Source organism: Tursiops truncatus, chromosome 1 (genome assembly GCF_011762595.2).
Source record: "Tursiops truncatus isolate mTurTru1 chromosome 1, mTurTru1.mat.Y, whole genome shotgun sequence".
Taxonomy (NCBI): domain Eukaryota; kingdom Metazoa; phylum Chordata; class Mammalia; order Artiodactyla; family Delphinidae; genus Tursiops; species Tursiops truncatus.
This window is the reverse complement of record NC_047034.1, coordinates 105,649,033-105,664,461: the sequence shown is the minus strand read 5'-3', so window position 1 is coordinate 105,664,461 and position 15,429 is coordinate 105,649,033. Positions and strand designations below refer to the sequence as shown.

The window sequence follows — 15,429 nt, the reverse complement described above, 5'->3', positions numbered from 1 at the left end:
ATCTTGCATACCTTATACCAGCAGTCCCCAACGTTTTTGGCATCAGGGACAGGTTTCATGGAAGACAATTTTTCCATGGACTGGGGGAGGGGGGATGGTTTCGGGATGATTCAAACGCATTACATTTATTGTGCACTTTATTTCTATTATTATTACATTGTAATACATAATGAAATAATTATACAACTCACCATAAAGCAGAATCAGTGGGAGCCCTGAGCTTGTGTTCTCTTGCCACTCACTGATAGGGTTTTGATATGTCTGCAAGCAATTGATTTATTATGGTCTCTGTGCAGTCAAACCTCTCTGCTAATGATAATCTGTGTTTTCAGCCGCTCCCCAGCGCTAGCATCACCACCTCAGCTCCCCCTCAGATCATCAGGCATTAGATTCTCACAAGGAGCGTGCAACCTAGATCCCTCGCATGCACAGTTCACAAGAGGGTTCGCGCTCCTATGAGAATCTAATGCCGCCGCTGGTCTGACAGGAGGCGGAGCTCAGGTGGTAATACGAGCGATGGGGAGTGGCTGTAAATACAGATGAAACTTTGCTAGCTTCCTAGCTGCTCACCTCCTGCTGTGTGACCTGGTTCCTAACAGGCCATGGACTGGTACTTGTCCATGGCCCAGGCATTGGGAACCCCTGCCTTATACCATTTATTTACAGACTTAAAGGATTATAAAGATGTGATACACAATCACCAAGTCCAATATAAATTGCTTCATAATATATAATGTCCTATTTAAGTTATGCCCTTGGTGAGGATAACAGGAAGGTTAGGCTTCTTTAGCTCCTCAGCCTATGACACAATTTCCATGCTGGTAGTTCCTTCCATCTTCTAGAGTACCTCTATTTCATTATGATGTTATTTGCTTACAGCTTAAAATAGTCTAAGCAGACTGTCTACTGACCATGACCAGGAGTCATATAATTGCCCATAGACTGAGCAGCCTCCACCCAGTTGAGAACCACACACGTCTCCACTACGAAGCTTGGTTAGTTTTTTTTACGTGTGTTTTATCATCAGTGCCTCTCCCTGATGGCATCCAGCACAAAACCACTTGGCAGGAGTGATGCCCACCTGAGTCCAAGTCACTGGGCAAATTCCATGTGACTTAGTTTATTGTAGAAACACCCTCCCAGGTCTCTTCCAATCCCCACTGAGACAAATATGGAAAATTAGAGGGGTGGTATTGGTGTACAAGAGAAAGTTTCCCTTTATAGATCCTGCCCAATATCACTGCCAATAGCGGCAATGATAATATGTCCCTTATAATACAAGTCATAATCTCTTTAAGGAAGCAAACAACATTTAAACTATTGAAATTAGTGAAATGCACGTTTTACCAATTATGAGCATCATAACCTTATAACTCAATACAAAAGCTCAATATAATTATTATGAAGTTTATTTAAATGGTGATTGTCTCAAGTTCTATAGTTTCTTGTTCCTTTGTGTCTTCAGTGAAAGTGAACAAGAAAATGAAGTTCTAGTGTTTAGTTCTTTAGAGTAAGATACATGTATCATCTGGTGAGTCATTCTTCTGGAGATGGTGGATCTCATCCTGAAGTTTTCTACTCTCAGCTTGGAATCTCTCCTTGAGCTTTTCAGCCTCCTCCTAAAGAGTGATACATAAAACCAAAGAGCTTAGCAAAACGTAATGTCCAGATCTCTGCAGGAGGAGGGGGGAGGGAAGGAGCCCAAATCATTGACTTTCCCTTAGTTATTTTAATCAATCAGTAACAAAAGACAGACCCTGATTCCTCCTTTCTGTTCATGTCCATTTTACGTCTCACACTTGGTTTTCTACTTGTGTAATTCTTCTTCCATGCTTCTTTATCTAGCTACAGAAACATCCTCATCTCTCAATCCCTGAACTATTGGTGTTCCAAGAATTATATCCTAAGGCCCCTTCCCCCTTTGTCCTTAGGGAATCTGAGTCACATCTTGACTTCAATTCTCATGTATACACAGAGGAATGTCAGATCTAGTATTACAAGGAGAGATTGATACAACAACTAGGCGTCTAGGTGATATCCACAATCAGGTGAGGAGTCTGAGCCTTAGATAAAGGAATTTGTTTCATGTCTCCACAGTTACGGGGTAAAAGTAGAAGGACAGTGTGGGGAGATCAGAAACACCAGGTTGAAAATACTGTCCTTCAGTGCAGGTCTGTAATTTCAAAATTGTCTTGGAGCAGTGTCTGGAAAACGAGGACCTACAGGTAGATCAGCCACCCTGGAGGAGGAGGAGGGTGTCCTTTGTCTCATAAGCGTGCTCACATAAGAATTTCAGACTGGGTTTGTAGAAACGAAAGCATTGTAGATCTCACTCACTGGGAAGGCTGTTTTGATAACTTGCTAGGATGTATGATATTGGCATTTAGTTATGCTCTTTGGAATCAGAAAAATAAGGACATAATGGTTGTGATTCACAGTGAATAGATTAGATTAGAGAATGTGTGTAAAGTGCTTTGTACAGTGCTTGGTAAATAAGAACTACTGTTAATTGAGCGATAATAATAGTAGAGGACTGGATGAAACAAGTTAAAGGCTTTCAGAACCAGTGACAATTAAGGAAGGGAAAGGGGCATAGACACAGTAATATGAAATTAATTTAGCAAGGTAATCTATGACCAGTGGAAACGACTAGCTAGAGCAATTAACAAGATAACAAAAAAGACTAATTACCGTGGGTTAGAAATATCCTTGGATTTTGCTTAACAAATTAATAGTGCTTATGCTGTGCCAAGCATCATTCTAAACACAAATATTGACTCATTTAAGTATCAAAACAGCCCTATAAAATAGATATTATAACCATCTCCAAACAATATATTTATAATATATGTACTATATTTATAAGAAGTGGAGCTGGCTTTTTTACCCAGGCTGTCTGATTCCAGAGTCGTTGCCCTGAGCCACAATATTATGCTGCCTCTCCCACATTGTCACTGCTTCATGTTTTCATCAATACAGAGAGGGGTATATGATTAAAATCCAGAAATGAAATAATTGATGAGTACCTTGAGCCGACGTTCTTGGTCCCTCTGTTGCAGGGCCTGTTGGTACAATCTTTTTATCTCCATTTGTCTCACTTGTTCCCAATGGAGTCTCTCCCTCCGCTCCATCATTTGCTGGTGCTGCATTAGAATTGCCCCCAACCTTTCTTTTTCAGCCTTCATAAACTCTGCTTTCACACGTGCCACTGAAAAGGAAGAAAATGGCAAACTTCTTCCCTTCCTTCTGCCTCCCACTCACTTGTTATTGCTGCTACTTCATAGAGAAAATTCCCTGGGGTCATATTTCCCCTCCAGGTAATCATATTGTAGCTGACGGTATGTGCCCTATTCAAATATAGACTGAGGAGCTAAGAATGGTACATCTTTGCCATTCTTGCTCTTGTTTAATGATCCCAGGTGAACCAGGCCAAATTAATTTAAAATGTATAGAATTTCTGTCTTGCATTTTTTTTTTCTCCATTTTCTTCTCACCTTCCATCTCCTTTTCCCTTGCTGTGAGAACCAGATCTGTCTGCCAAATGGTATCACTCACAGACTCCTTGGACTGTAAATATTTCTGCAGAGCTTCCTCAGCCTAGGAACCCCAAAAAATGCAGTTAGAGCTAGGAAATGATTAGAAAAGTTATAAACCTCTTTATTTATTTTTCTTCCCAGCATCTTTTCCTCCCTGGAAGTGCTCAGTCTGTACTTGGTGAAACTATGTCAAGCCTTTTCTGTCAAGGGGTGGGCACAAGCTCCAGGCTGGCCTATTAGAGTACCCAAGGCCACTTGATGCAAAATATTTGGGTACACGCGGGAAAATACTGCAGCTTGGGTGTTTTAAAGACTGATATGGATGGTGGGAAAGATGCTTTCTCTCCTGTGAGACTGAGGGCACAAAGGACTAGTTAAGCTGCGAGCTGTTGGTGTCATCTTTGCTGCCGTGTGGGGTGAGCCTGCCTGAGAATGACGCCAATGGTGAGGAAAACAGAACAGAAAGCTGGAGTTGAGATTGGAAAGAAAAAGGAAAGGGGAAAATTGATTACATTGTTACATGTAATCAACTGATTATGTTAAACTCTTGAACATATCTACACTTACAACTAAATTTAAACATTTTGCCTTTAGTTTATGTGAGCCCGTGAATTATTTTCTTAAGTTAGTTCAATTATTGGGATTCTGTACTGTGTAACCAAAAAAGTCCCTTTGTTGCAATTAGTGTTGAAGGTTGCGATAAAAGTCTGGTGACTATGGTGATAGTTCAGTTTAATACCACAGCTCTCATTCTTCCTGTCCAAAAAAAGAAGACCCCTAGCAATTCCCCATAATTAATACATAAAACTAGGGATACCTGTATTCCTTTCCTGGGCACCTGATAGTACTTTGCCTTCAGCTCTTCTCTCTTCTGAAGGAAGAGACGATGCCCCCCAGGTTTTGAATAAATCCCTTGCTTCACATCTTCTTCTAGAGGACAAAAAATATCCTGAAGTAAAGCTGAACAGCGATTCAGTGAAGCCTCCAAATTCCTTTTACAAAAGTCATTCTGCTTGGCTTCTAGCAGGGTCTTAAAGGGAAAAAGTCCCATGGAAAAGGCGTTAGCAACACTACAGTACTTTTAGAAATGGCTTACAAAAAGAATCTCTGTATTTTTTCTGTAAATTCAAGGACTACAAGCAATACTATATCCTCCCTACCAAACCTAGAGAAGTTCCAAGGATGATACACTGTAGAAAAATGACTTTACTTTTGTTTTTGAAATCTCCTGGAACCCCATTCTTTTGCTTTTTCTGCTTTAGATAGGCTCTTCAAACTGCAGATCTCTAGCCTCATGCCCTAATTTTAAATGCAACCAACTGTTTTACAACCATCCCAGTATTATACTGGGCTGGGATTCCCAATGAGGTAGAATGGATGAGTGTGTGCTATTAAACCTAGGGACATAATATTTTAGTAGATCCATTTGGCAATTCTGTATGCTTGATTAATAAAAAAGGAAAGTTAATTAGTACTTTATGAATACATTTTTTAAGGGATAAGATTACTTTTAAAAAAATTAGTCCATGGGTGTAACATAGTAAGTTGAGTTGTCTGCATGTGAAAGTTTCAGAATCTATAGGGTCCAGAGTAGTTACATGTTTATTTGTTTGGTTTTTTGTTTGTTTGTTTTCAGAATAATAGTGATATCTTGGTCACATAAGTGATAGTCATTGTCTCTCAGTCTACTAAGAATTGTTTCTCTTAATTAAGTCCTCATTTTGCCTCATTTTTGCCTCATAGCAATACCTTGCCTATATTGCCCCTAAGCCCCATGAACTCCAGCAATAAAACTTAATTACCTCTAATTTTTCCTGGAACCCTTGGTCTATATCCTCGAAAGAGTTCTTCATGAAGACTTCCATAGCCCCTTTCTCACTGACCCTGTGCAGGTCCAGCAGCTCCTGGAGGGTTTCCGTGGGCAGCTGCAGCTTCTGGCCCATCTGCTGGTCATAGTGGGCAATGGCCTTTTGCACTGCGGCTGAGTTCTTAATCTGGGCCAAGGCCAGGACTTCGTTCTCCATGCAGGGCAGATCCCCATTGTTGATGGCATTGACATAGGTCCATACGAGGCTCTCTAGATCTTCACAGGAGGAAGAGATGCTTGAATTATTTGCAGAGAAAAGGGACATGCTCTGAACTGAGTAATTCTGAGAATGTTAATTTAGCGTATTCAGCCTCCTGCACAGTGTTCATGTGGCCCAAATAAGTTCCTTTGGGAAATTATGTGACCAAGAAGACAGATCTTTAATTCTTTGAGAAAAGAAAGCGTTCAAAGAGGAAAGTTCAAGATCTATGTGATGATCCACATTTATCATTTTCTCATTGAGAAATGTGGAAATGGTTATATAAAATTGTGTGTATTCATTTGATTAAATACTATAGACCTTTTGCCTCTTTATACTTCCCATTCTTTCTCTCTTCCTCAGGTTTCTGTTTCCTTCAGAATTCCATTTTCTCCTCCACTTCAACCTGTAAAGCTCGTATGAGTGTTACCCTCATTGGAAAGATCACAAAGTAGGCCAATTAGACCAGTTCACCTTACTCTTTGTTGGAACATTCCTGTTTGTCTTCCTTGTCCTTAGCTATTTTTGTTTGCACTCAACTTCCCTTTAGAGCGTAGCAATAATTGACAAAGTTCCAAGACATAGAGTATTTAGGAACAACGGGACCAAGAAGTCTGCTCAGATTTCTTTAAGGGCTCTAGACAACTTGGGCATCTGCTTGTTTAACGTTTGTATCAAGCACATTCTATTTATACAGAGAATGTATGTGTTTTCCTCATCTTCTGCCTATCAAAGGCATAATAAGTATCCATGATATCGGTAGAACAAATGCTGCCAACCCATGTGGGTTAGTCTAGTTCAACAGTGGACCACTTACAGGTAGAACTTTTTTAACCTGACCTTTTCATCAGGTTATATTCCTGATTTATCTTACTTTGCAGGCATTGCTAAAAAAGCCTAGAAATATTTTTGGTACTCACCTGAGTTTAATAAATATGATACATATGGTTTTCTTGGTAGTAGCTGACTATGTATTTTCAACAGTGGAAGGAGAAAACTACAACAGTGCTCCCATTCTCTATTTTGGATTGAAGGAAAATCCTTGAAGAGGTACTCACGAGATCCATTGACCTTGATGCCTCCTGAAAGAGTTTTAGTCTTGGAATGGCTGAAGATGTAGGAACAGAAATCTGCCACTTGCTGTATAAATTCAGGATCCAGGTCATCATTATGCAGTGTCTCAAGCTGGGCAAGCTTCTTCCGATGAGTGGGCAAGTCAAAAATAAAGCATTTCTTTATTGGAAAGAATTTCTGTATACACAGACGGGGCAAATTAAAATTTTGAAGATGTTGATCGGTGCCTGAGGAAGGAAAAATAGGATTATTTAGTATAGGGTTAACTTTCATTTTAATCTCTTTCCCACAAATAAATGTGCTTTCTACCTACTGTTATTTATTTCACTACATTTTCACAAACCCTAAGCAAAAACTTAAAATGTGATCAATCAGGGAAAGGAAAATGGAAAAGTAACTTGCTCCAAGAACAAGGGAGTAATACAATTTAATATTGAATGTATTAGTTCACTTTAAATCAACAGTATTAATTATTTATGTGATGATTTAGTCAGGTGAGTAAATATAGGAAACTATAACTTTAACCAGCAACACACAAGAGATGATTTCTTGTGCTACTTTTCTCCCTCTTTCCAAAACTGAAGTCCCTGTTACCCTGCTTTGGCCTCAACGAATTCTCCAGGTACTCATCTGCTGTGATGGGTCGCCCATTTGCTTCCAGGTCAAGGTAGAAATCTCTCACAGTCCACACTAAGTCTGGACAGACGCTCATAAAGTCAGCTGCATTGTCTTCCCCATCAAGATCAGGTGAGGTAACTGTTCTGAGCAGATTTGACAGTTCTGTCACATAGCTGAGATGCAATTAAGGAAAACTGTTGGAAATAGAACTGCGTCTAAACCATATTTAATTCCATGCCCTCCTATACTTTTATATTGCCTTTGGGTTATAACCAATCCTCATTTCATCAGTAAATAAAAGGACTCTTTTTCTTGCCCCTTTTTTTCCCCAACATCTCTATTGGAGTATAATTGCTTTACGATGGTGTGTTAGTTTCTGCTGTATAACAAAGTGAATCAGCTATCCGTATACATATATCCCCATATCCCCTCCCTCTTGCGTCTCCCTCCCTCCCACCCTCCCTATCCCACCGCTCTAGGTGGTCACAAAGCACCAAGCTGATCTCCCTGTGCTATGCAGCTGCTTCCCACCAGCCATGCGTTCTACACTTGGTAGTGTATATATGTCCATGCCACTCTCTCACCTCATCCCAGCCCACCCTTCCCCCACCCCATGTCCTCAAGTCTACTCTCCACATCTGTGTCTTTACTTCTGTCCTGCCCCTAGGTTCTTCACAACCTTTTTTTTTTTTTTTTAGGTTCCATATATATGTGTTAGCATACGGTATTTGTTTTTCTCTTTCTGACTTACTTCACTCTGTATGACAGACTCTAGGTCCATCCACCTCACTACAAATAACTCAATTTCATTTATTTTTATGGCTAAGTAATATTCGATTGTATATATGTGCCACGTCTTCTTTATCCATTCATCTATCAATGGACACTTAGGTTGCTTCCATGTCCTGGCTATTGTAAATAGAGCTGCAATGAACACTGTGGTACATGACTCTTTGAATTATGGTTTTCTCAGAGTATATGCCCAGTAGTGGGATTGCTGGGTCGTATGGTAGTTCTATTTTTAGTTTTTTAAGGAACCTCCATACTGTTCTCCATAGTGGCTGTATCAAGTTACATTCCCACCAACAGTACAAGAGGGTTCCCTTTTCTCCACACCCTCTCCAGCATTAATTGTTTGTAGATTTTTTGATGATGGCCATTCTGACCGGTGTGAGGTGATACTTCATTGTAGTTTTGATTTGCATTTCTCTAATGATTAGTGATGTTGAGCATTCTTTCATGTGTTTGTTGGCAGACTGTATATCTTCTTTGTAGAAATGTCTATTTAGGTCTTCTGCCCATTTTTGGATTGGGTTGTTTGTTTTTTTGATATTGAGCTGCATGAGCTGCTTGTATATTTTGGAGATTAATCCTTTGTCAGTTGCTTCATTTGTAAATATTTTCTCCCATTCTGAGGGTTGTCTTGTCCTTTTAATGTTTACAATGTTTTCATTCTTGTGTTTGATACACAAGGACTCATGAACATAGCTGGTGAATAAAGCAGTTCTCTCTGGCTTTGGTGCCATCCTGGACAACAAAAGGATACTGCAAGAGGTCGATAGCCCTCTGGTCAATTGTGTTCATAGTATTATATACAAAGGTACTACTCAGTAGTAGTGCCAGTACAAATATCTGGGTGTCACTCTTCTTGTCACCCTAGAAGTCAGAACAAATTTCAGTCATGTCTCATGGCATTCCCATATGAACAGTTATTAAAAATAGACCCTTGGGCTTCCCTGGTGGTGCAGTGGTTGAGAGTCCGCCTGCCGATACAGTGGACACGGGTTCGTGACCCGGTCCGGGAGGATCCCACATGCCGCCGGAGCGGCTGGGCCCGTGAGCCATGGCCGCTGCGCCTGCGCGTCCGGAGCCTGTGCTCCGCAACGGGAGAGGCCACAACAGTGAGAGGCCCACGTACCGCAAAAAAAAAAAAAAAAAAAAAAAAAAAAAAAAAAGACCCTTGACTTACAAATGTTAGCCAAGACGAACAGAAATGGTTGTGAGAAACATATGAGCTTTGAATAGTTCTGCCATTAGCATTGATAATTTTATACAAAACCATATTTTGTTAACTTATCAGTCCCTCTTATAACTGGTTAGGCATTTGAAAAATGGATAGTCAAAGTTCGTGAAGGTAACCAGAGTGCTTAAAATCAAGGTTTTCAATTGTGTAAAACAAAGTTGGTCTGTATACATAATACATGCATCTATTTTATTGAGTAGCTTTTATATACAAGATGGTTCGATACGTTTTTCTTTTTCTTTTTTTTTTTTTTTGTTTTAGAGAGAGGGATGGGACAAGTGACGGCATACAGCTAAGCTTCAGCACCAGAATTGCTCAAAGAGTAGGGATGTATTACGGCTACATATTCAGGAGCCTACTGGGGGTGAAGGATGTGAATAAACTGCACAGGTAATAAGGCAGTTCTCTGAACTGACTTGGTATTTCTCTGATGCACAAATGGATCAGGAGCCCTGCAAAGGAGAACCTTCAGTGTATTCAATACAAACCTCTAAATGGTTCTCTCCCTCTTTTAGAACATGTAATCTAAACTGGATACCCCCAACCTTGGGCTCCAGGGCACTTTCTTTGCGTTGGGATCTGTACACAGAAGATGCAACAACAACAAAAAAGATGCTAAGATACAAAGATACACAGTCCCTGTACATGGGGGCCACTTCTGACAGTTCTCCAGGTGATTGTCTAATCTGGTAGGGATGAGAAAGGTAAAGTCCTTATCAGCCTGAGCCCCAGAGCCTCTTCTCCACAGACTACTGTCATACTTTTCCCCCTTGTTGAGGTTTCAGATAATGTTTAAAATGTAAAATGGATCAGAGATAATTCTGCACAGGTCAGCAGGACTGGAGCAGAAACATGTTTTGATTCCTGGTACTGTCGAGATAAGTTATTAACTACTGTCTCCATGTTACAGGTGAGGAAACTAAAGAAAAAAGGAGTTAACTATTTTGAATTGTGGTAAGTTAAAGGCAAAATGAAGACATAAAAAATGAGAGCTCAAGGGAAAGATCCAGTGTTGTGCTCGAGCCAGCTCACGAGAGCTGGCTGTGTACATCTTTCCTGAGCCCTGAGTTTAGTGACGACTTTGGTAGCTTGGAGTGAGCTGTTATGGGAGTACTTGGAAAACTGGCAAGTACTACAAAGCAAGGCTTTTCTTCCCCAGTGGGCTGGTTGTTAGACACTTACCAGCGTAGAAGTGGAAAATTCCCACGTTACTCCTGTGCAAATGATAAAATGGATGAGACCAAAGGGGAAATAGAAGATTTGAGGAGACTTTTTCTTGCTTGTCAGAGTCCGAGAGCTCCTAGTGCCTGGACCCTGATTTGGACTCAAGTCCCACTGCCCTGAAGCTTACTGCATATCTCTATCCTCTACAGGGTCAGACTCATGACAGTGATTTTGTTCGTACCACCTTTCTGCAGTTCGGTTAAGTGCCTATCTCCATGTTAGCACAGCCTCCCAATTATGATTCTGGCTTATACATATATTTTTCTCACTTCAGGTTTCCAAACTTTGACTATTAAAAATAGAGAGGGGGAAAAAAGGTATACCCTGGTCAAGCAGAAGCACAAAAAAAAAATCTCCCTGTGTAAAGAATGTTCAGGGATGAGGAGGTTGATTAAAAAGGAATCCTGGGCTTCCCTGGTGGCGCAGTAGTTGAGAGTCCGCCTGCGGATGCAGGGGACACGGGTTCGTGCCCCGGTCCGGGAGGATCCCACATGCCGCCGGAGCGGCTGGGCCACAACAGTGAGAGGCCCGCGTACCGCAAAAAAAAAAAAAAAGGAATCCTTGTTCCTTGCCTTCTCTATGTCTCCAAGTCCCTCCGTGTCAAGAAGAACCAGGATGTGGTTTGGCTTCTCAGGGTGAGGCACACACCACATCCAGATGCCCTTGGTGTGAGACTGCACCGTGGATCCAACAGAGAAACCTGCAATGGGGAGTGGAGAGGGTGTAATTGAGGAGGGGATCTGGAAATTGGAGACTTTCTTGATAACTGAGTTACCATTTAAGGAAAGCAAGATGAAGATATGGCAGAAAGTATAACCCAGTATTGATCTGAATTACAATAGAGGGATGAGATAATAAGAATACCAAGTACTGTAGGCTGGAAATTTGATGGATTTTTTTGCAAGAATATTACACTATTAAAATTTTAATCATTTGTAACTACATATGTAGAAGTATTTTAATGATGTCTTACCCTTATAATTGGAAAATAGTATGATTTTTCTAAGAAAAAAGGGGTGATATGTCAGAAACAGAACTCAACCCTTTATCTCCCAGAAGATAATTAACTATCTGTGGCCCAAACATTAGCTTTCAATATTCCTCCGCATCTCTAACTTCCTGTCCTTGCATCACCTTCCTGCATTCTGGGAGTGTGGGTGGACAGAAGGGACTTGGCTGGGCTTTGCTGGGGCCACTCACCCTTGTTCTTCCCAGCCAGCTTGTTCATCAGGTAGGATTTGCCGGTGCGGTAGAGGCCCACGATAGCCACCACCACAACGGGCTGCTGAATGGCAGACAGGGTCTTCAGAGCTTTCGGATTAACCAACAGTAGCCCATTAATGTTCTCAATGAGGCACAAGGGTTCTGGCATGTGAACCACTGGGGCCATGTTCAGGGGGGTCACCTGACCTGCAAGGGAAGTGATGGGATAGACTGGAATTTCTAGACTTTAAACAGAGAAAAATCATTTTGCTTCCTCAACCTGCAGGCATACTACTCTGCAGCATGGCCTAAGTTTCTGAAGAAGTTTAAAAAAGACAAAAGAGCAAAGAGGGTCATAGCAACATATGTCTTAGTCCCTTCAGAGTTCTACTATAGGCTACCCCACTGGTTCTTAAATATTGGGTGGCCTTATGGAAAACCATTTTCTGAGACTAGTTTACTGCTATTTTGAGTCTGACGCTTCCCCACTGGTTTTGGCTGGCTTCTATTTCTTAGTTTTTACCTCTTTGAATCCCCAGATTGAATCTTTATGGCCACTATTTGTTACATGACGCTTCTTGCTTTCACACTGTTATCAACTTGCTTTTCTCTAATTTCGGGCTATGTCCAGTCAAAGTGTATTATACTAAACCCTGCCAGGTCATTATGTAGCATTATCTAACAAATAACAGTTGTTTACTTCTTAAAGCTCTACTTTTAAAGAATTTTTTATGTAGCTATTAATGTGTGTTCTTCAGTCAAAACTTTAATGAGTGTTCATTTTATGAATGAGAAAGTGAGTGAAAATACTTTCTTAAATAATACGTAACCATTTATTTTCTAATTTCTGGGCATCAATTTCTGTAACCTAAAGAGTCCCCAATAAAACGCGTTTAAGCTATCTGAGATTAAAACAAATGCTTGCTTTTCTGCCTTGCTACATCATAAAGAACAATTTTCTTCCATTTTAGAAGTGATTCTTTTCAACAGAAGCTAAAAATCCACCATCTGCTTGCCTCTTTTAAAAAACTGAAATCTTACAGTGCAAAGGTCTGGATTCCCTTGATAGCTTTTAAAAAGTTATAAAGACCCATTCTCCCCCTTTCTTCATAGCCAATGCCCCAGAGATTATCCAGATGACAGATAAATAAAAACAGAAACTGCTTGGCAACAGATAATATATCCATTGCAAATATCATCGCATCAGGGCATGGGAGCCAGGAAATGTTCAGTCCAAGCCACATCCAAAAAGAGGGGATCACACATAATTTTACATTCCCAAATGCAAAGTTTCTTTTTACTCTAATCCACTTCCAATGCAGTATTGGCATCTTATGCTTGTTGAGTTCTGTTATCTGATTTGTATATAGCAGGGGTCATAATCATTTCTAGGTTCGAAAGATATGGGGACCTGGCAGTGATGATCTATAACAGTTAGCTAGAAAGACAGAAGATACACAATCTACATCTATTTGCAGATTTTGGGAACCTACAAGCTCTTGTGCTTTGGAATGAGGTCACTAATGGGAAAGGAAGCTAGCCTGTCTGAATTTTCAGACCTCCTAATGAATAACATTTAGTGCTGTGTATCTATATTAATGAAAGTATTTTATACATTGTCCCCAGATGTTACCCGGGTAACATCTTTAATGTTTTTAGAACAGCCCAATCTCCAAAACATCTCTGCAGATTCAATGTGTTTGAGCCCCATACATGACTATTACTCTATCATAACTCAGCCTATGATGTGTGCTCTGAGTTGCATTCTTCTCCCTAACTCTGTTAGAGCCCCATACTCTTTTGTAAATAAAAACAATGCAAGAATGCATCAAAACACACAGAAATACAAATATACATTTTGACTTTGAAATAGGGCAGATCTGATTTCTAATCTCAGACCTCCACCTGGCTCTCTGTGTGACACTGGCATTTCACTAAACACTCTAAGCCTATCTTCAGAAAAAGAAAGTAAATAAATAACTATTTATATACATCAGTATAACTGCTAGCTTAAAAAAGAGAGAGAGAGCTGTAGGAAAGGAAAAAATGTGTAAAGAAGGAAAATGCTAAGAAATATAAGAGAAAAGGCTCGGAAGGACTACTGATGGAGTTTCTAGAAGAAGACATCTCTGTTTTCAGTCATACAATTCTAGATGGGTTTTGTGTTACTTTTATGTTGGTTGCCTTTACTTTGTGTTGTTTTTGGTTTGAAAAGGAAAAAGCTCTTCTTAATGAGAAAAATGGAAATCAAGCAAGAAGGAGATGCGCGAAGTATGTGCCGTGAAAAGAAATTCAAAGGAGGAGAAAGTTTCAAGGAGTAAACAAAATTTCCAGACAGTGTTAAGTGATTCGTTGGGACTTCCATGGAGGCCCAGTGGTTAAAGCTCCACGCTTCCACTGCAGAGGGCAGGGGTTCAGTCCCTGGACTAAAGGTCCCAAGTGCCGTGCGGTGCAGCCAAAACAAAACAAAACAACAATGAAAAATACATAAAAAACAAAAAGTGATTCATAATAGTAGAATCATTAGAGGAGTGGAAACAAAGTCCGACACAAAAGGCCTTAAGGAATGAGTGGGTGTCAATAAATCAAGACTAATTCATTCAGGGTTCTTTCTAAAGGAAGAAATTCATCTTCAAAAAAGTGCAGGACTATGACTAAAATATACAGCCATTTTCATAAAACTTCTTCATTGTTCATTCTGGGTTTCAACTTTTTTCTTTCTTCTTTTTGTCCTTAACAAGGTAAGCAAACCATTTACATTACATTTCGTTCAATGCTCTTTCTCATGAAAACAGTACAGTCATAGTTCTTCAAAAGTTAAGGTTTCAGTTTGAAGGATCTTTATCAGGTTTTATCAAAGGTAACTTAAGTGGCAATTATGATCCCCACAGATCATAGGGTGGCAAAGGAAGAAAAACAGTATGAAGACATTTCAAACTCTCAGTCCCCACATGTGCTCTTGTCTAATTCAGTGGAACTGGCACTCAATGAATTCTGCTGCCTGCCTGACAACACCACAATTTACTTTTAATAAGAGCTGATTCTCCACGTTGAGCTCAGCTGCAATGTATCGTGAACAGACTTTTTAAGACATCCTGACCCTTTCCACCCTTGCCCCAGACTTACCTTAACGGTGAAATCAGTAGCAGAGATCTTTTAGAGCTGGTAAGAAAGGTGCTTCAATGAGAAATTGGCAAGAGTTCTAAATCTGTCCCTCAGGTTAGCTGTGTTGGTTTCTGATATACTTTTTTCTTATCCAGTCCTGGAGATTTCTTTTCTTTCCACTCCACTCTACCAGAGGGCGGAGGATTACAGTATGAAACAACTGAAAGTGGAAGGAGTTTTTGAAATGTCGCTGCAGGAAACTGAATCCCCATCCAAACTGAAACCACAAGCCAATCTGAAACCACAAGCCAGATTGTACATGGAAGAGAACTTGGAAATCATTTGCATTTTTTTCTACTCCAAACTGTCCTCGGGGCTGTGAGAAACCATAATAAGTCTACAGTAACAGTGAATATAACCCCAAGGTGTGTTTACATTATGTGAGTTTACCATTTGTGTTTGTCTTTTGTTTTTGTTTTTGCTTGGCTGCACTGCGCCGCACGTGGGATCTTAGTTCCCCGATGGGGATCCAACCTTTGCCCCCCACAGTGGAAACACAGAGTCTTAACCACTGGACTGC

General features: G+C 40.3%; 1 protein-coding gene across 5 annotated transcripts; it reads right to left on the bottom strand.

The window, feature by feature from the left end:
• Positions 1–460: 460 nt before the first annotated feature.
• LOC101317269 (guanylate-binding protein 5-like) lies at positions 461–15,185 on the bottom strand. 5 transcript variants are annotated; one of them, XM_019919905.3, is made up of 11 exons: positions 14,871–15,137; positions 11,742–11,951; positions 11,114–11,241; positions 8,841–8,950; positions 7,271–7,467; positions 6,661–6,903; positions 5,339–5,619; positions 4,354–4,566; positions 3,495–3,597; positions 3,027–3,208; positions 461–1,619 (listed from the first exon to the last, which is right to left on the bottom strand). In XM_019919905.3, the coding sequence occupies exons 2-11, from the start codon at positions 11,929–11,931 to the stop codon at positions 1,506–1,508; spliced, it is 1,761 nt and encodes a 586-aa protein (XP_019775464.1). In that variant the 5' UTR covers positions 11,932–11,951; positions 14,871–15,137; the 3' UTR covers positions 461–1,505. The 5 variants fall into 5 exon arrangements, with proteins under 5 accessions (XP_019775464.1, XP_073643678.1, XP_019775465.1 ...); XM_073787577.1 differs by having other exon boundaries at positions 6,661–6,906; positions 7,310–7,467; XM_019919906.3 differs by lacking the exon at positions 11,742–11,951 and having other exon boundaries at positions 14,871–15,135.
• Between the last annotated feature and the right edge of the window lie 244 nt (positions 15,186–15,429).

Coding starts and splice junctions, on each gene's coding strand:
- LOC101317269 (XM_019919905.3), bottom strand. CDS start 11,931: ATGGCCCCAGTGGTTCACATGCCAGAACCCTTGTGCCTCATTGAGAAC. Junction 11,242..11,741: donor GCTGGCTGGGAAGAACAAGG/GTGAGTGGCCCC, acceptor TCCCCATTGCAG/GTTTCTCTGTTGGATCCACG. Junction 8,951..11,113: donor GACTTGGAGACATAGAGAAG/GCAAGGAACAAG, acceptor TCTGACTTCTAG/GGTGACAAGAAGAGTGACAC.